This window comes from Hemiscyllium ocellatum, chromosome 6 (assembly GCF_020745735.1).
Source record: "Hemiscyllium ocellatum isolate sHemOce1 chromosome 6, sHemOce1.pat.X.cur, whole genome shotgun sequence".
Taxonomy (NCBI): Eukaryota; Metazoa; Chordata; class Chondrichthyes; order Orectolobiformes; family Hemiscylliidae; genus Hemiscyllium; species Hemiscyllium ocellatum.
The window spans coordinates 69,915,682-69,937,293 of NC_083406.1; the positions used below are offsets into that span (position 1 = coordinate 69,915,682).

The window sequence follows — 21,612 nt, forward strand, 5'->3', positions numbered from 1 at the left end:
AACCCCCATATAGGTCAGCAATCTCCAGACTATCATTATTGATCTAAAAATAGGCAGGGCTAGGCAAAGATCCATCCAGTTAGCCTCGTTCCGCACAGAGCAAACACTGAGTGGAAACTCTCACTTGTTTACTTCAACTCTTCAGAAAGCCATGAAAACCTCAACATCAAAAGTTATAGTTATCGCCAGGTTACTTGGTACTCTGGGGGTTATTTTTTCTCTGTTGACTTTCTGCACCAATTGCTGGCTGCTTGCTACCGAGACTTGTACTCAGTCAGAAAATATCACAGGAGTGGATTTCAAACAGGTCAGTGAGTTGCAATTTCTCTGTGCTACTTTCACACTTTTTTTTATAAAAGAAAGAAGTGTTAAATGCAAAATGCCTTCTTTATTAAACATTCACATTCAGAATGTTCATTCTTATTTTGCTCTGAACAAATCAAAACTCATAGCAGGAAATCAATCCTTAGTTTGTTGTTGTTTAGCTGTAAATCCTGTTCGACTAAAGTAATTTTTTTTACAGAAAGAGCTATTCAATGCAAGTTTCCAATTGCGTCACTGTCTCCTAGAGACATGGCTAAGACACAGTTAATGTTGGGTGCTTCATTCTCAGATCAATGTGTTGTTCGTGCTGAGACAGCTTTCCCAGTCATTAATTTTCTTCAGCTGTTGCATCATGTTCCCTGGTCTGTCCACTGTCCATCAACTCAAAAGAATGAGAAACTCTTAATGTTAAACACTGGTTGCCGTGACATGTTTGTTAATGATTGAAAATAATTATCTTGCAGTTCCTGACCATCATCCCTGGCTCCAAACTCCTCCACAACAGACCTCATTCCCCGCCCCATCAAATGATACTGGGAAACTGCTGGAAAGGGTCAGCAAATCATTAAGTATTTGTAAGAGGAACAGGCAATGTTTTACATCTTTCACAATGTTTCACAATGAACAAAACACAAAACTAAATAAATCAATTTGTAAAGTAGTCAATGAAGAGATAGGTGGTTGGAGTGGTAATCACAACATGTTAGAAGACAAAAATGAGGGAAATTAAACATCTCCATGAAACTTGGAAAATGTTGAAGAGAATTAAGCAAAGTGTAAATGGGAAAATATCTAATAAATGAGTCGGTCCAGGAACAAGAAAAAAGCAGATTGATTCCGAGGATATAAATTGCCCCTGACAGCAGAGCATTTTGATAAATGGACATTATCCATTAGTTCCAAAGCTTATGAAAGAAGAATCAGTGGACTATTTAAGGGAAGGATTTCTGATCCAAGTTGAATTGCTTATAATTTTGACGTCTTAGGTACAAAGGAGAATTTTTTGTGTAATTTGTAAAAGCAAAAAAAAACCTATAATGTACTATCCATGTCAAATTGTACCATCTTTTGCAATAGTTGGAAAAATACACAAGTTAATGGATAACACTCAGATTATCAAACAAACTTGCAGAATTGTATGTTTGCTTAAGCATGGAGAAAAATAAAAGGTTCACTTTTCTGAGTAGGAACGCTTGTTTTAATGCTATGGTGTTATCATTTCATAATTTGACTTATCCAGATTGAATAATCTTAGTTTCTTTGATTAACTGGTGAAATTTGCAAATCATTTCAAACAGAATGCAAAGTTTTGTAGAAAATCACTCCCCAAAATATTTTAAGCAGCCATGCCTGCTCAAGTGTCAATTGCCCGGCTAAATAAATTACAACAAGCTGCAGCCCACAATTTAAAGTTTGACACTCACAGCAGTTTTAGAACTTTGCCTGGATGAGAACTATTCAATGTTGCTGCACTACACTCTTGGGATTGGAAACTGTGGTGATGGCCCTATGTTCTGAATAGATTCCAAATTAGATTACCTTCAAAACTGATTTGGTCAACAGTAAAGTTACCCATTTACCTATGCGTTCTATGAGTCTGACCTGACCAGAAAAGATCCATTAGAGGAAAGCAGTATAAAATGCACTCAGCACAGGAAGTAGCACCACAAGCCAGGACACACACTTTTAACACACTTGTTGCCATACTTCATCAGTTCAAAATCCAAAAGCTCTTTGATGGTATCCGAGGAGGCAGGGTGATAGGCAAGGGGGTGGTGTATCAGGTAGGTGAGATGGAAAGGGCGTCCTGTGGGTGAGGTTGCCAGGGTGTCAGGTGGTTGATGGGGTAGTGAGGCTCGGGTGTGGTATTGAGGCCAGTGGAGAGATATAAATACTCTGGCATTGTCCATGTAGGCATTGGGGGGACACCTATCCTGCTGCTGGTGGGAGGAGGTTTTGTTTTTGGATGTTGTGAATTTGGGTTGCAGAGTGAGGCTGCAACGTTGAGTTGAGCAAGATTGGTTTGTATTGAGGGAGAAAGTGAGGACTGCAGATGCTGGAGATCAGAGCTGAAAGTGTGTTGCTGGAAAAGCGCAGCAGGTCAGGCAGCACCCAAGGAGCAGAAGGGCTCATGCCCGAAACGCCGATTCTCCTGCTCCTTGGATGCTGCTTGACCTGCTGCGCTTTTCCAGCAACACATTTTCAGCTCTGGTTTATATTGAGGTTGGTGAGTGGGAATTGGATTGTGTCAAGTCTGGGTGGTGGCTGATGTCAACTCTGGGGGTTTCAAGGGTCAGGAGGTGTGTATTTGCGGTTCAGTGGTGATTCGGGGTTCAGTTTAATCATTACCGAGGAGTTAGAGTAATGTTTTAACCCTCTAACTTATTCTGGCCAACAATTAATCTTAACTGAATTAGAAATCACAGAGGTCTCTGACTAAACAGGGTTTTTCTTTATGGAGGATGACAGATACAGGGAAATTAAGCAAATTAAGATTCAATTTAGTAGGTACTTCCTACAGGAGTCAGCTTCATCAGGAGATTCTGTGGTCCCAATGCATAATTCCAATGCATGCTTCTCTAATGACTATCGGCTGATGGAATATCTGAAGCAATATTTCAAAGAGTAGGTTGTCTGGTTAACAGGACTGATACAGAGAACGTTACAGCTCAGTACAGGCTCTTCGGCCCTTGATGTTGATTTGACCTGTGAAACCAATCTGAAGCCCACTTAACCCACACTATTCCACATTATCATCCGTATGTTTATCCAATGACCATTTAAATGCCCTTAAATGCAAATCTACTACCGTTACAGGCAGGCTGTTCCATGCCTCTATTACTCTCTGAGTAAAGAACCTACCTCTAACATCTGTCCTATATATGTCACCCCTCAATTGAAAGCTATGTCTCCTTGTGCTAGCCATCACCAGTGATGTGAAATGAGAAGAAAAAGTGGCATAATGAGTCAAGTCAGCTTTTTGTAGGGTCCTAAGCAATCTTAGTCCTTCTGAGGATGATTTTGTAATATTTACTATTGGCTGAAATCCAGTTAGCACACTAACCAAATACATAGGAAATAATTTTGAGCCCACAGATATGATTGTACTGCACTTCTGAATTGCAAGGATGGGATGGGGCCTGGATTTTCACTCTGAAGACGAGTGCGCAGAGCTTTCTGGGGGAAAGTGCATCAAAGTATTTGTTCTGAAGGATGGCTGTGTGGATCAAGATAGAGATGGATTTGCCAGACCCCAGTTGCAGAGAGGAGGCAGCTACAGGGGTTCCGAAGCGCCAGAACACACTGGGTCAAAGGTCCCATCTCAGTACTTTTTCCCAGTTGATTTTTAAACATTAGACCCTTGTCACCCTCCCTTCACCTAGTCAACATGCATATATGCAAACCTATGCCAGTTTATAACCAACCACGCCCCACCAATCCCCCAGACCCAAGGTCCCTTACAGCATATGCCAAATTAGTGATAACTCTTAGAAACTTACTCCTCCTTTGTCCTTCCAGCCTTCATTATTAACTCAGCTCCTATCTTCCATGGGCAAACCTCAGGGGGCCATTCTGAGATTGAATAAAGTTCTAAATATCTATTTTAGACTTCATTGTAGGAAACACCCTCATTCATAAATGCCTCCATGATATACTTAACTCTGCTCAAGTACATAATCTCTGTAAAAATCATTCATATTATTACCCTTCATAGAGTCCCTACAGTGTGGAAGCAGGCCATTCAGCCCATCGAGTCCGCACCCTATCCTTGTAATCCTGTATTTTTCATGACAAACCCACTTAGCCTGCACATCCCTGAGACAATGGGCATGGCCACTCCACCTAACCTGCAAATCTTTGGTTGCTGGGAGAAAACCAGAGCACCCATTGGAGAGACACAGAGAGAATGTGCAAACTCCAGCAATCAGCAATCATTTTCACTCGGTTTCCAGGACATGAACATTTTAGCATCACCATGAATCATGAGACGCTGAATATTAGACCTTCTAGGCTCTCTCAGCTCTATTTTAGGCTTTTTACTCTTGGATTGAGACTAAAGGAGGGATTATGTGAGATAAAAGTGGCTGGCAAATCCAATAATGCTGGTGGAGGTGGAGGAAAGCTTGTAAGGTGTCCCACATGAATGGGTAGCTGATCAGTATTGTGGGCGGATTGGGTGGGCGAGAGTGGCTGAGGGAAGAATTTGCATGTGACAGGGAAAATAGTTCAGCAAAGAGCCTTAATAGGAGGTGGGTGTGGGGATATAGTATATTAATGCTACCAGAGAGAAGGTTGTGGAACGTATCCTCATGGAGCAGGAATGTTTATTGACTTTCTTCCAGCATTCTTCCAGCTGGACCATGGAAACTGCACATCCAGACCAACCTTGAACCAGACTGACACAGGCTGGTGGTGTGAATTGTTCTCTCTGCCCTGTCGGAAAGAGAATGGCCCTCCTCTACAATAGCCCCTCCGGATTCCTGTTGGTAAAGCTGGGTGCCAACTTTACTCTATTCACCATATTCTGGAAAATGCATATGAACCTTGCAGAGCAGCTTTAGAACAACAATGTACATTTAAAATATTCACCAGCGCAAGAATCCCGGGAGCTCCACGCAGTAGCAAGACCGTCTGCCTATGATAAGAGGAGATGCATGTACAGTGAGGCACCGTATGGGCATGGTACATTGGTAATGGGATGAGTTTTTGAAATCACACTTGGCTTCACAAAGAGAAACCCTTCACGAAATTTTAAAAAAAGACACTTTGTCACTTTGTGGTAAAATTCAGTCCTTTGAGTCCTATGCTGTTGTCAACATCGTAGAAAATGGAATTACTTGTGCATTCTTCTTGACTTGAAACCTTAAGATAAAAATAGTGCATGCCTTCATGTAACTTGTTTTGCCAGTTATTGTGTGATGTGTATGGGTAAGGGACAAGAAATATTAGTTAAGACACAATGGAATTCAAACTGATAGCAACCTAATAATCCCTGTCTGGATTGCCTTGGTGGAACTGCATAAAATATAGTTATTCACAGACTGTGTCCAAACAGAGCAAAGCAATGACACGGTTAAATCTAAAACATCAAGTGGAAGTGCCTCTGTGTTGATAATTAGGTGACAGATTTGCCTGTAAACCCCTGATAAATGTACTTGGAACATTGGGCACATTGAAAAAGTCCCAGTGAAAGACATCCTTTCTAATTGTTATTATGATGACTATTCCTCTTTTGGTCTTTGTAGTCTTTAGTATGGTGGTTCATCCATCTTCCTTTCCCATCAGCTGTAACCTGTCTTTCAAGAACTGCTCTGACTTTGTTCCATTCTTATATCTGAGTGTAACTCAAGCATCTCTGACAATGCCATTTTGTCTTCAGCAGCCTCGCCTACAAGGCTGCTCTGAGGGTCACCCATGCCCAGCAGCATGCTGACACTATTTTGAGAATTGACTTCCAGTTTTGGAAGTTGCTACCATTCAGAAAAGAATAAAATCAGAGAGAACATAGGTCTTCTTGAACTGCTCCAGTATATTTGGTGTAAGTACACCTACAATGCTGTTGGGAAGGATGTGCAAAAATATTAATCTAGTGACACCGAAAGAATGGCTATGTATTTCTAAATCAGAATTGTGTTCGTCATGCAGAAGAACTTCCACTTCGGAAGGTTTTCACATTTAGTGACCAGGTCCTTCTAGTTGGAGGAGGTTGAGGGCTTGGAAGGTGCTGTCTAAAGAGCATTGATGAGTTGTTGCAGTGGAGGGACTGAATGTTGGAGGTTCTCAATGAGCTGCCAATCAAGCGGAGTGCTTTGTCCTGGTTGGTGTCAGGCTTCTTCAATGTTGTTGGAGCTGCATCAATCAAGGCAAGTTGAGAGCATTTAATACACTGCTGACTTTTGCCTCGCAGACAGTGGATAAATGGGAAGGTAAGTTGGTCAACCTAGATTTCCAAGTCACTGATTTGCTCATAGAATTCCTACAAAGTGGAAACAGGCCATTCGGCCCAACAAGTCCAAACCGACCTTCCAAAAAGTAGTCCACCCACATCCATCCCACTAACTAATGGACCTAACCTACACATCCCTGAACACTATGGGCAATGTAGCACGGCCAATTTACCTGACCTGCACATCTTTGGATTATGGGAGGAAACCGGAGCACCCAAAGGAAACCTACACAGAGAATGTGCAAGGTCCATACAAACAGTCACCTGAGACTGGAATCGAGCACGGGTCCCTGATGGTGTGAGGCAGCAATGCTAACCACTGAGCCATCATGCCGCCCCTTTGTAGCAGACCACATAGTCATAGCATCTATATGCTGGTACAGTTCAGTTTCTAGTCAATGGTGATCACCAGGATATTGATAGTGAGGGAATCAGCAATGGCAATGACATGAATGCCAAGGGATGATTGTCAGTTCTCTTTCACTGGAGACTGTCATTGTCTTGCACTTGTCAGGTGTGAATATTACTTATCTCTTAACAACCAAACTTGGATATTATCTTGGTATTACTGAATATGTTTGTGGATTGTTTTAGTTAGTAATGAGTTGCAAATAGTGCTGAACATTGTGTAATTATCAGGCAACATCCGTACATTTGATCTTATGATGAATGGAAGATCATTGATAAAGCAGCTGAAGATGGTTGGGCCTAGGCCTAACCTGGAGTAAAGTCCTGAACTGAGCTGATTGACTTCTAAAAACGACAACCCTCTTCCTTTGCATAGGTGTGATCTGTCTTAGACACTTTGTCATACTGGCCCGCTCCTCCCAATTGTGGTCCATGACCCCATTACTGAACATCAAGTTGTTGTTTCCAGGCCTGTCACTGACCTTCCCTTTGCTAGATGTCACCCTTCCACAACTTTCCATCTCATATTTCTCCAGCTCCAAATAGTCTGCTTCCCCAAACCAATAAACATGATTGCCGTGGCAGACATATTAGTTTGAAGCTTACTTTTCTTTAGCTGTATTGAGTTTTTTTTGGAGGGATTCTTGCAATGAAGTCCAATGGGACTTCTCATTGATTAACTACCGACCCTGCTTCTTTAGCATCACTGATGTGTATTGCTATCTCACCACACACCGTTCACAGAACAGCTTACCACACAGTAGATATTTGCAGAAAGACCAGTGACCCTTGCATCTGCATTATCTTTGAGAGGCTGCTGTGGCCCTGGACAAGTATTGATAATCCAGTGTTACTCCTTACTAGCAGTGTAATGTCATAACAGGCACAAAACCACATTGCCTATACACAAAGGCACAACTAACCCCATTCTCTTTCTCTAGTCGCTGTTAAACCACCAGGCTACACAATTTACCTGCCCTTAGATATATCACATCTAAACACTGAGTCCCCAGTAGTCATTGTCTAATGGGGAAACATCACATACAGGCAAGCAGTCAACTAGTCCAAGCATTAACTTTTATAGTCAGCCAGAGAAAGGGAACACAAAGGAAATGAACACAGACTGCAACTCACACCCACAGTGCCAGCCAAATGCTGGCACCAGATGATCTTCTGCACCTAGAGCCCATCTACCAGAACCAGGAGTCAGTCAGCCAATGAAATGGATTGTGAGCACTGTGCAGCAAGGCAGCATCACCCAGAGGCAGACTGGAAGAGCAGACCTGAACGGAACTCCAGGCATAAAGATGGGTCTTCCTCATCTTTAGTTAGTTCTGACTCAAAGAGGAGCCAGTTAATGTATATGGGGAATCAAAGGACCTAGGGATGAACAACAACAGTGAAACTTCCAGAGAAAAGCCTGAAGGAAGTGCAGATAGAACTCAGCTGGACAAGTAGCTAAATCCTAACAGGAGCCCCACCAGAAATGGCTGACAGACGTGTATCAACACAAAGCAGAGAGCTTTGCTAGGTAGTGGGTAAGGTTATTTTTGTTCACTTTGAAGCTGCATTAAGGGCAAATATGGGTACTTGCTTCCTTTTAAAACAAAACTCATTCATTTTCTACTTAAATTGAGGGTCAGAGTACTTTTTTAATTAATAGTTTGGCAGAGGAGCTTAGTTGTGTGTGGTGCACAACCTGCAGTATGCGGGAAATCTCCTGGCATTTTAGATACCCATGGCAGGAGTTGCCACTGACTTGAGCACTGGGTTTTCGAGGTTGAGCATTAGCTGGAGGTACAGCAGTGTCTGTGCAAGGCTGAGAGTCATGTGGGTAGCACTTTACTTGACATGAACATCCTGCTGCTTAAGGAAATGCAATCAGAGAGGGAATGGGTGACCATCAGCCAGAAAAAGGGATGCAGGCAGGTATTCCGAAAAATACCAGCATTCATTCAAGGACAGCTTTTCTGTATTGGAATACAGCATGAGTGACAGTTCCTCTGGGGAGTGCAGTCAGAGATAGATGCATGACAGGAAGAATAGACAGAGTGTAAGATGGCAGGAGATGCGGCAGTGACGGGTGCAGACAGGCATTTCCACAGTAATTCTAGGATGGTATGCTTCCTCTCTTGGGCCAGGGTCAAGGATGTCACTGAATGGTTGCAAGACATTCTGTAGTAGGAAGATGCAAAGTAAGAGTTTGTGGTTATAATAACATCAACAATGTAAGTAGAAAGAGGATGATGCCCTGAAACAAGAATTCAGGGAGCTAAGGAGCAGATTGAAAAACAGGCCCTCAAACATTAGAACCTGGAGCTACATGCTATACTGACAGAGCAGAGCTCAGGGAGGTTGTATTTATTTTAATACAAGGAGTTTTGAAGTAAGGCCAACAAGCTGAGGATGCTGATTAACAGGGGAAGTATGGCTTCGCTACCATCATGAAGGCATTTTTTTAAAAACTTGATATTTTTATTAAACTATGGAGACATGGTTAAGGGAGGCCGAGGGCCTGCAGCTCAATATTCTGGAGTATAGAAGCTTCAGGTAAACCATGGAGGGGTGTAAAAAGAGAGGCAGTGTTGGAATATTGATCAAATACAACAATAAAGAGGACCATTATCATAAAAGGCTTCTAAATTGAGGCCATATTGTCTGGATTTAAAATTAATAAAGGAGCAATCACATTATTGAGATTGTGCTACAGACCTCCAAATGGTCAGGAAGAGATAAAAGGCAGACATGTCAGCAAATTGCAGAAAAAGTATAAAAATAATAGTGTATTAATAGTCGACTTCTCCAATATTAACTGGAATAAACAAAGTATGAAAGGCTTAGAGGAGGTGTGGCGTGTAAAATGTATCCAGAAGACCTTTTTAAACTAGGATGCAGGAAAAAAGTCCCACAAGAGATTGGGCAATGCTGGAGCTAATTTTAGGAGTGAAACCGGACAAGGTGTAAGAGAGTCAGTGGAAAGTATTTCAGTGATTGTAACCGCAAACTCAGTGAAATTTAACCCTGTCATGGAAAAGGACAAAAGTGGAACACGAATAAACGTATTCACTTAGGGCAAGGTTGATATTAATATGATAAGGCATGATCTGACCAAAGTGAGAAAATCAAAAAGGAAAATCTACATTGGAGTATGGGGAGTCTTTCAAAAAGGAAATAGTGAAATTGCAGGGCCAACATATTCCTGTGAAGGTAAATAGACTCATAGTCATAGAGATGTACAGCACGGAAACAGACCTTTTGGTCCAACTCTTCCATGCCGATCAGATATCCCAACCTAATCTAGTTCCATTTGCTAGCACTTCACCCATGTTCCTCCAAATCTTTCGTATTCACATACCCAACAATAATTACACAGAACTTGAATATCAAGGAATGTACGGGATGGGATAATGAGCCCTGAATGTGTTTGCAAAATGCAGTGTTAATGAAAAAAACAAGATTGGAATGTGAAGTGGTGACCATAAATAAACGGTGGTGGAATAAAACATTGGGAAATCCAAAGGCTCCAAACCAATGACTGAATTTTCAGCTCCCTGACTATTGATATTTGACTACCCTGATGGCTGGTATGACCCTACAGGTCAGACTGATGTCCATTCCCTTGGGAGCAGTGAGACAGGTCCACTGACAGTGAATGTCCCTAGTTGATGCCTGGCCGTAGCCAAGCCCCTAACTGATGGTTCCAGGAATCCCTCAGTGAAAGCAGCATCCTCCTTCGATTGGACAGAAGACTAGATGCACCCTATTTCAATATGGCCATTTGGTTCAATACACGTGAAGTGTGTTTGCTGTAGGTGCAATACTGACATCTCAGCATGCAATATATTAAAATGATTTCCCCCGTGCCTCCCGAATAAATCCCTACTGGTAAGCCTGAAAAAGTGCCAGTGCAGAAGAGCTGATCAACATGACAGGACTGTTACCCATTGGCTGTGGTTGTAGTGTGAACAAGGCATACTGTGAGCATCCAGATAAACACTGAATGAATGAGCACTCAGAAAGTAAGCCCTCAGATACACTGAAATATAACAGAAGCGTGTAGATCCTGGGAATCTGAAATGAAAAGATATGGCAGCATCTGTGAAGAGGAAACAGAGTTAACATTTCAGGTCCAGTGACCCACCTGCAGCCTTGAGATGCTCCCCTGGGTCAGTCCATAAGCTGGGTGCCTGCCCCTGAACTGAAAGTGGCCTTGCAATACTAATGCAATGAAAGGTGTGGGGTGGGTTCCAAAACGTAAATGGATTGAAGATGTGCCAGAATAGTGTTGCGAGATGTTGGTAGATAGAGGATGCCAGTATTTGTGGATGTGGTGCACATATTATCTCTGCGCAAGGGTCACACCCTGAGGTGCTGGTGTCAGGTATATATGATGGAGTGACAGAGGACCAAGTGGTGAGCTGCAGTTGCAAGGTACCTGCTCTGACCCTCAGCTCAGGAATTTGCAGCTTCTGGTGTGTATCAGGAGTGTGGGAAATGGGAGACTGCATATTAATGAGGTAAGATTAGGGAGTAATGAGGGTGCAAATGTGTGATGATCCAAGCAAGTAGGCCTCTCACCACTCATTAGCCAGATTCTTAACTCAATGTACAGATCTTGGTTGAAAAGTATAACTTTTCATCTCAATGTTGAGAAGGGCTTCATTCTATGTCTGGCTCAGTGGTTATATATGCTGCCTCACAACACTAGGAACCCAGGCTTGATTCCAACCTTGGGAGACTGTCTGTGTGGAGTTTGCACATTCTCCCCATGTATGATGGGTTACCTCCCACTGTCCAAAGATGTGCAGGTTAGGTGGATTCGCTGTGCTAAATTGCCCATAATGTACAGAAATATAAAGATTAGATGGATTAGATGGATTTTTTACTCTAGTGATGGAGGGGGATAAGTGTGCACTACAGGGCAAGAGTTATTGCTGGGGGCAGGGAAATTATGATGCGGTGAGGCATGACTTAGGATGCGTGGCTTGGAAAAGTAGGCTTCAAGGGAAGGGTGCAATCAATATGTGGAGCTTGTTTAAGGAGCAACTATTGAGTGTCCTTGATAAGTATGTACCTGTCAGGCAGGGAGGAAAGGGTCATGTGAGGGAGCCGTGGTTTAATAAGGAATTGGAATCCCTTGTTAAAGGGAAGAGGGTGGCCTATGTAAAGATGAGGCGTGAATGTTCAATTGGGGTGATTGTGAGTTTTAAGGTAGCCAGGAAGGATCTAAAGAGAGAGCTAAGAGCAGCAAGGAGAGGACATGAAAAGTCCTTGGTTGGTAGGATTAGGGAAAACCCAAAGGCTTTCTATAGGTATGTCAGGAATAAAAGGATGACTAGGGTAGGAATAGGTCCAATCAGGGATAGTAGTGGGAAGTTGCGTGTGGAGGCTGAAGAAATTGGGGAGACACTGAATGAATACTTTTCGTAAGTATTCACTCAGGAACAGGACATTGTTGCTGATGTGAATATTGAGTCACAATTAATTAGAATGGATGGCTTTGAGATATGTAGGGAAGAGGTTTTGGAAATTCTGGAAAGGGTGAATATCGATAAGTCCCCTGGGCCTGATGGCATTTATCCTAGGATTCTCTGGGAAGCAAGGGAGGAGATTGCAGAGCCATTGGCCTTGATTTTTATGTCCTCATTGTCTACAGGAATAGTGCCAGAAGACTGGAGAATAGCAAGTGTGGTTCCCTTGTTCAAGAAGGGGAGTAGGGATAACCCTAGTAACTATAGGCCGGTGAGTCTTACCTCTGTTGTGGGCAAAGTCTTAGAGAGAATTGTAAGGGATAGGATTTATGAACATCTGGATAGGAATAATGTGATCAAGGATAGTCAGCATGGTTTTGTGAAGGGCAGGTCGTGCCCCACAAACCTTATTGAATTCTTTGAGAAGGTGACTAAAGAGGTGGACGAGGGTAAAGCGGTAGATAGAACATAGAAAAATACAGCGCAGTACAGGCCCTTCGGCCCTCGATGTTGCGCCAATCCAAGCCCACCTAACCTACACTAGCCCACTATCCTCCATATGTCCATCCAATGCCCATTTAAATGCCCATAAAGATGGAGAGTCTACCACTGCTACTGGCAGGGCATTCCATGAACTCACGACTCGCTGAGTAAAGAATCTACCCCTAACATCTGTCCTATACCTACCACCCCTTAATTTAAAGCTATGCCCCCTCATAATACTTGTCTGACATTGCATGTTTAGTGTTATACTGAAGTGTAAGTGGGGGAGTTAATGTGTGGAAAAAGTGAGTAACAAGGAGAAATTGGCAATGCCTGTGTTTTGCTTGGCATTTTTTGAGCCTTTTCATATCTATGTTTTCTGGTTGAATAACGTTCTGCATTATCTGTATGTACTCTTTGTAAGTCTGGGCTTCTCTGCTTAAGCTGTTCCATTGTCTGTTCTGAATATTTTTTTTACTGCAAACAGGAATATCTGTGACTGGTTGAATCTTGAAAAGTGCATCATATTATAGAGAAAAATGCAGCCATTCTGTATAATTTAATAGAGGGTAAATGGGAGCTGGGTTTCACGCTGTCTGTAAACGTCAATGTCCTGGATTGTTTGAGGGCCAAGGCACCAATTAAAACAGTCTCCCCTGAGCTCTGAAGGAAGAGCATATTACTTCAGTCTAGTTGTGACAGGCCAAGAAGAATGAATTAACGCATTGAATATTTTGCTACCTATTTGGTATAGTACAAAGCTGCTAGCCTTATTTTGACAGAAACGAATATGTCTTCTGGATGATAGACAGTACACTAACTCTAGTCAGCTATCTATTATTAAGCAGCTAGATCTTGTAAACTTATACAAGAACAGGACAGTGTATATTTAAATGAATGATTTGGTTGACAGTCTGAGGTTGTGGCATTTCAGCATCTAAACAAAAAGTTTTTTGCCCATGTATTTTGATAATACAGTATATTTAATGTTAAGCTTTCTAACAAACCACAATAGTATGGATTCATAGTATTCAAAACAGAGGAACAAGCTGCAGCCTGAATGTTTATTTCGATTAAATATTGTGCCAATGTAATAAATTACATGAATTACTTAATGACATTGTTGATTTTCACAATGGCTATTTATTGTGTAGCAATCAATTTTAATCATTTTTTTTCCCAGAGAGCTCAAATTGCGCTAAAACAGAATCCAACTCCAATACTAAAACAAGTCAGTGATGTACCGCACAATCGAAGTGAGCATGATGGACCACCTAAAGGACACATTCAAAAACGGAGCATTGCTGAAACTATGAAAAAAATCAAACATTTTCCTGGATCCTACAACTTATTCAACAAAGTAAGAACTAATTAGTACTGTAAAAAGTTGTTATATCCTAGTGTATTTTATGTATGTTGCAAATAACTAAAAAATACATAAGAACAATATTTCAGAAATATTTTCCCTCTACTTTATACAGTGATAAACATACCGGTGATACTAAAACACATTGTGGAGAAGACGAAAACCCACACATCACTGTTTCTGGAAATACAAAGTTAAAAATCACACATCACCAGGTTATAGTCCAACAGGTTTCATTGGAAGCACTAGCTTTCAGAGCGTCGCTCCTTCATCAGGTGGTTGTGGAGGACACAATTGTAAGACACAAAATTTATAGCAAATTTCTGGAAGTAGTTACATTGTAGGACTGGAGGTAATGAAATGCATGCATTTTTCAAAAGCACATCATTGTGCCAAAGTGAAAGCATTTTCTAAATATTGCGAAGAGTAACTTGAAATGGAATTCATAAAACGATAAAGTAAATTGTGGAAAAAAAAACAGATCCTGAAGGTTTCCTGGATTCAGCAGTGCTTGCCTGCTGCACACTAGATTATACAATGTGAGACCATGATATTACCCAGAACTCACATATTCCAGGCCCTGCACCAACCTCCTAGTTTCTGGGTGCTGGCAGTGTATGGTTTTTTTCATACTGGGAATTGCTTGCTTCTGGTCTCTCTGATTCCGAGTAATTATAAATTTGAATGAATTTGATATACATGTTAGTTGACTTGCAAAAGTGGTTTTCCACCTTGGAGATGTGCTGGAATGCTCTAGATTTGAGGCAGTCAGCAATATTGGCATGAAATAATGGGCATCAATTGGGCTAATAAGGCATTACTTTTACTTGCATTGCAATAAATGCTGCAGTAATACTAATTCTGAAAGGGCATGCCATATCAACTAAGTAGTGATGCATAAATTAGCTTGTCCTACATTTTGCTGAATAACTTTTCAAAAATAACTTATTGTAATTGAGGTTTAGTTACTCTTAAATTATAATTATATATTGTACTGAACAATGACATCAACTTGATTTACATAGCACGTTAATAATTCCACTCAAGGCTTATCACAAACACTTTGTCAGAGAAGGAGATATCAGGGTAGATGATCAAAAGAAGCTGAAAATGTGTTGCTGGTTAAAGCACAGCAGGTTAGGCAGCATCCAAGGAACAGGAAATTCGACGTTTCGGGCCAGAGCCCTTCATCAGGAATGAGGAGAGGGTGCCAGGCAGGCTAAGATAAAAGGTAGGGAGGAGGGACTTGGGGAGGGGCGATGGAGATGTGATAGGTGGAAGGAGGTCAAGGTGAGGGTGATAGGCCGGAGTGGGGTGGGGGCGGAGAGGTCAGGAAGAGGATTGCAGGTTAGGAGGGCGGTGCTGAGTTCAAGGGAATCAACTGAGACAAGGTGGGGGGAGGGGAAATGAGGAAACTGAGACAAGGTGATCAAAAGAACTCAACCAAATGTTGAACAGTATATTTTAAGGAGTGTGTTGAAGGAGGAAAGCCAGATAGAGGAGCAGAGAGATTTAATGAGGAAAGTCTGGGGAATGGAAGCCAAACAGCTAAAGGTGAGTAAAGTTGAGGTAAAGCCACCACCATCCCACAATGAAGGAAATTTGAATACACAACAGTATTGGAGGAATATAGAATTTTTAGAAGGCAACAGAGCTGGAAGGAGACACAGAAATGTTGTAATGAGATGAAAAAAGGAATGAAAATAATTTGAGACATTGCTAGGACAAGCGCTATTGCAATTCAGAAAGCATAGAGATGTTGGGAGAATGATATGAGGTAGTATCTTGTGTTTGAAAGTGATTGTCGAACTGGCTTTACACCATATTTAAATAATATATACCTAATAGACATTGGCAACTACTCAAAACAAAATTCAATTTTAATTATGTATTTCCATCACTGCAGACTTTCAATTGTAGAACTATAAATGTGACTTAGTTTATTGAAATATGAGACCATACTCAAATTGGAATTGGGAAAAAAATCTAAAATGGAAAAATTTAAATATCACCAAAAATGAGAATTGAACATTTTAGTAAAATCCTTATAATTATTACTGTTATAGCTTTCACACAGAGATTGGATAATTATCTGAAAATAAAGTTGCATCTGGCAAAGGGCAAGGGAGTGGGACTAACTAAACTGTGCTTTTAGAGACTTGGTATTGATGCTGTTGTATAGGGTGGTAAGAGTTTGAAAAGGGCAGAGATTAAGCACTTTGCAATATAATTGTGTCATTTAAATTCTGAGGAACCAAGCCTAACATTGAATTTGCTCTCCAAGACTTACTAACAATGTTTATCAGACCAATATAATTTAAACCCAATTGCTGTCAAGCAATAAATATCATGTAGTTTAAGGCAAGGGGCTCTTCTTTTTAGACTACCACGTAGCTTTTCCCTATTACAATACACAAGTCAGTCATATCCTTTAAATCCTGACCTAAAGGGAGAATGGTGACAGTAAAACTATCAGATGTATCTTTCACCAAGATGAGTGTGCTGAAGATAACATCATGCAACATGATAAGCAGCAGTATGAATTCCAGAAAGCTTTGAAGAAATCTCCAAACATAGCCCTAAGAAGACAGCTTGTATGACAGACAAGAGTTAAAAGAGCTGAACTCTGCAGGAGATAAACCTGTGCAAGTTTCTACAAGCAGAATCTACAGTTATTGTAAAAAGCATTTCAGTCCTTTTTTTTCAGCCCAGCTGATGGGTCAGTTTGCTCAGTTGGCTGGATGGCTAGTTTGTGATGCAAAGTGACAGTGTGGGTTCAATTCCTGCGTGAATTGAGGTTACCATGAAGGTCTGACCTTCTCAACCTCTCCACTTGCTTGAGGCTTAATGAGCCTCAGGTTATACACCACCAGTCATCTAACTCTCTCTAATGTGAGAGCAGTCTTGTTGTCTGGTTGGTCTAGGATAGCTTTATCCAGTACTAAACAAGTCAGATCCCAGAATGAAACCAGGCTTGATAGGCCATATGTTTATTTTTTGCAGCGGTTAATGTGAAAGTTAGTCACTGAATTCTAGTCACATGAGACTGCAGATGTTCCTTCGTAATAAGACATCAGTTTATTACACAAAAGAAGGAAATAGCCAACAAAATTTTATACATATCAAAGACAATTAGAAAATTCTGAACACAAGCATCAATACAATATCTCAATCTACTTCCCTTTAAGTTTTTACTTACAAGTCTTTCTGTTATAACGCGCATTTCAACGCAAATTTGTTGTAATGGGGTTGACGAATGGTGGACTGTGTTTCTAAAGTATGAATTTTTAAAACGTGTGTTGGCTGTACCATGATAACATCGCCAACACTTTAAGCACTGTTTCTTAAGCACGATTTTTCTATAATATGGGGCAACACAAGAATGCAAACATCACGTTATGGAAGAACCGACTATAAGTGATACCTTCCAGTTTGTTCTTGTGGTATTGTGGAAAGAAGTTCACTATTCCTTTCCATGCTAGCTAGCATGAACCATTTTTCAATTTGGATAATGCAAATACTTTCAGTTCCAGTTTTTAGTTGTTTGGTTTTTAGGGTTGGGTTCAAGACGAAAGAGCTGAGGAGAAGGTAAAGTCAATGAGCTTGGGCTTTTTGTGAAAAGTTATGATACTGTGTTCAAAGAACATTGTTGCATTACTAAGAGACTGTCATCTAGGTTCTAATGATCTTCTATATTCAAACTATTTGACTAACTCTGCCCACAATGTGCAATTTACACCCTTTGGGAAGCAACTCCATGATATTATCACAGGGTTGCTCGAGGATCTACATTTCTTACAGAAAATTAACAACATGGAGACTTCCATGTAAATTTCCTGGCTGGGAAGCTCCACAAAACTAAAGCTCTTTGGCTATGGTGAACGGTACCCCTGAGCTAAAACCATGATTCATCTGAACTGAGCTGAAAATGTGTTGCTGGAAAAGCGCAGCAGGTCAGGTAGCATCCAAGGAGCAGGAGAATCGACGTTTCGGGCATGAGCCCTTCTTGAACTGAGACCTTGAAAATTCTGTTTTTAGATTAGATTAGATTAGATTACTTACAGTGTGGAAACAGGCCCTTCGGCCCAACAAGTCCACCGACCCGCCGAAGCGAAACCCACCCATACCCCTACCCCTATATTTGCCCCTTAACTAACACTACGGGCAATTTAGCATGGCCAATTCACCTAACCTGCACATCTTTGGACTGTGGGAGGAAACCGGAGCACCCGGAGGAAACCCATGCTGACATGGGGAGAACGTGCAAACTCCAGTCAGTCGCCTGAGGCGGTTTTGAAGTCAAGACTACTCCCAATGACCTTGTTGTGTTTACTCTGACATAAACTCGATAGTATTTTGTGTTATTCATTAACACTGAGGTTGATCCAGGCATTTGACTGCAATCACATGCATTCTGTCAATTGATGCAACTGTGTCAGTACTCCAAAGGAGATTTGATCACTTTTTTAAAAAAAATCTTCACAGATGGAGCTGCATCCATCTGCCTCTAGTCTAAAATCCAAATCACAACATATGCTGTACACCTTTCTTCACACAAAGTAAGAGATATTTGGATGCAAATGTGAACCATGAAGTTCCAGGGACATGGAGCACTAGCCTCACTTGCCAGTTACAGACCACATCAGGTGGTGATAAACTGTAAGACCCATTCCAGGTTGAGGTTCTGCCAGATATCAAATGGATATTGATATCTCTGTGAGTAAAGTTGACATCTTTGATGAGCAAGGGAAGAAAGTTTAAAAAGTTACCACAGTTACTGGATGGATAAGTAAGTGACATACATATAGTCAGACTATTGCACACGTGCTTCACAATCAAGAATTCTCACTCCTGTGCATGCATGTGTGATTTGATCTCAACTTTTTCAAACAGCTGTAGGAATTAAACAATTTAATATCAAGGAACAACTGGTTCAGGAACAGTCAGTTATCCTGTAGCCATTCAACATCATGCCAAAACTGGATATGGTCTCAGTCATGGAGAACAGATCAAAGAAATTTTGGTTAAGGGATAACCAGGAGAAGATTTCCAAAGAAATGTCCTACTAGACCTGAAACATTAACTCTGTTTCTCTTTCCACAATTGCTGCCGGACCTGCTGAGTTTCTCCAGAACTCTGTGCTTTTATTTCAGATTTCCAGTATCTGCAATATTTTGCTTTTATTTGAAGATTTCATTGAGCTTTCTCTAGACTCTGCCAGAACCCAAACAGGAGACAATAGCTACTGAAATTTGCTATGAGGGTGGAAGAGGATTATTTCATGCTGACAACAAAATGCAATCCTTTCACTGGACAGGGTTGGTAGAAATATTTTCCACTCTTATGGGACTGAAAACGGCTCAGAAGGCAAGAGCTAACAATTGAATGTTCCAATTGATATAATTCAGAGTGCACTACAACTTAGTGAAGAGATCATTGTGACTGATTTAAGTTTGAAGATAGATGCTGAGAAGACGTAAGTTCAAGCAGAACACTTCCATTTCTTTATCTTCCCAGAAAGAACCAGCAATGCCAGTAATGGAGGGCATGACAAGGAAAAAACAATGCTCAAGTAGTATGGGTAAAAGAGTGAATATTCTGGTTGTACCAATGGTACAATCACAAAGGTAAAATGAAAATCTCCAAGAGAATCAACAGTTTAAATAGTCTACATAGTTCAGCACCAATTTTCTGACAAATTGAGAATGAAAATCTGCTTTTTAGATTGACGTTGTGGTGCATATCACTTTATGGAGTCCACAACTGAGATGGGGTGACCAAGGTCCGCAGATTCAGGGTACAGTCAAAAACAAACTCAGAAAATGCTGGAGGAACACAATAGCAAGTGGAGAGAGAAAGCAGAAATTACATTTCAAGTCCAGTGACTTTTCTTCAGGAAAAAGCCTTCCATTCTGATCAAGGATCACAGGACATGAAACATTAGTTCTGTTTTCTCTTTAAAGGTGCTGCCAGAGCTGTTGTGTCTCTCCAGCACTCTCTGGTTTTGTTTCAAATTTCCATCATCCACAGTTCTTTATATTTATGTCTAAAACAAATTGCATTGTCCAGGTATTCAGAGTATTGTAGAAAGAAAAACATTTGTTCCAACAGGACAGCCAACTTCTGCAACAGAAATGATTGAGATTAACAGTCTTCCAGATGTTACAATAGAGTCATTCCCTGTTTTAGAAGGTAATGCATCCTCAGTGAAGTCATCCTCAGGACATCCAAGAAATAAAATGCCATTCAGATTAAAGGGATTAACAGCCCTCACACTATCAAGAAAATAGTCAAAGTCAACAATCTTCAACTCAAAAACCTATCAATCTTTCTACACCAAAGGCAACACATTCTGGTAGTAAAGTCTTCAAATCATCTGATTTTGTGAAGTCAATGACTAAGAGGGAGGTGGAGCAGTGATAAATGCAATTATCTGCACAACACAGAGAAAAACACTTGGAGAGAGATTTTATAAAAGAGTTTGAAAGGGTTAATATATTGAGTTATGTATTATCTCAAAATAATGATATAATATTGACTGAGGTTGGTGGAGAGATTTTGATCTTGAAGGAGTCACACCTAGCATCAACATAATTGATAAAAACAAGGACTGCAGATGCTGGAAACCAGAGTCTAGATTAGAGTGGTGCTGGAAAAGCACAGCAGGTCAGACATCATCCGAGGAGCAGGAAGCTCAGATGCTGCCTGACCTGCTGTGCTTTTCCAGCACCACTCTAATCTAGACTCAAGATAATAATGTCTATCATAGCAATTAAATGCATACATGATTGCTTTCATGCAATAAGCCACATCTTGTTTCAACCAAGAATTACTTCTTATCAAAATATCAAGCAGATTTTTGTCACCACATTAAACCACACAGACCAATCCCTTTCGACCACAACCTAAAAGGAGAACAGAAGCAGCAAATCTACCTGCTGTATCTTTCCCCAACATGACTGCAGTAAGGATTCAATAATGTGTGGCATTGGAAAAGGCACAGCAGATCCTGACAAAGGGTTATTCCCAAAATGTTGACAGTCTTGCTCTTCAGGTGCAGCCTGACCTGCTGTGTCTTTTCCAGCACCACACTTTATTGAATCTGACTCTTCAGCATCTGCAATCCTCCCTATCTCTCTGTGGTAAAGAGTCATCATACAGCAGACATAATGAATTGAAAGACCTGCTTCCTTCCTATACTGATTCTATTACTATTTAAAAGATCCACTCCAGAAATCTTGACAACCAAAGAATATAGTTTTATGATTAAATTCAACTGTGTATTCATTTAGCTTTCCAATTCTACTCAGACTCATTGGATGGAATTTGACCAAAAGTTGGGTGGTCCTGCTGCTTGGATCAAAAACAGGTCCCAGGCCCCCACAGTTGAATGGGGTCATGGGGTGATATTTGACTGGTCAGCAATCAACTAAAAGGCTGCTGTCACGACCTGATGGCTTAGCAGTAATAGGATAACCAGTAACAGAGATGACAACTTCTAAGATGGCAGGATGAATGAGAGGCCACCTTCAGGCTGAGAACCCTTGTAGGCAAGGCATTTTTAAACATACTGTTCTGGTGACCCCATGATCATGTGGGGTGCCTGGAAGAAG

General features: G+C 41.0%; 1 protein-coding gene across 1 annotated transcript in view; it reads left to right on the forward strand.

Annotated features, from left to right (window-relative positions):
• The window catches only part of LOC132816741 (transmembrane protein 182-like), a 52,284-nt gene continuing 30,672 nt past the window's right edge, over positions 1 to 21,612 (forward strand). The window contains exons 1-2 of the mRNA XM_060826650.1: positions 1 to 307; positions 13,817 to 13,993. Coding sequence (XP_060682633.1) covers positions 152 to 307; positions 13,817 to 13,993 — 333 coding nt within the window. The 5' untranslated portion in view covers positions 1 to 151. The remainder of the gene's footprint in view (positions 308 to 13,816; positions 13,994 to 21,612) is intronic.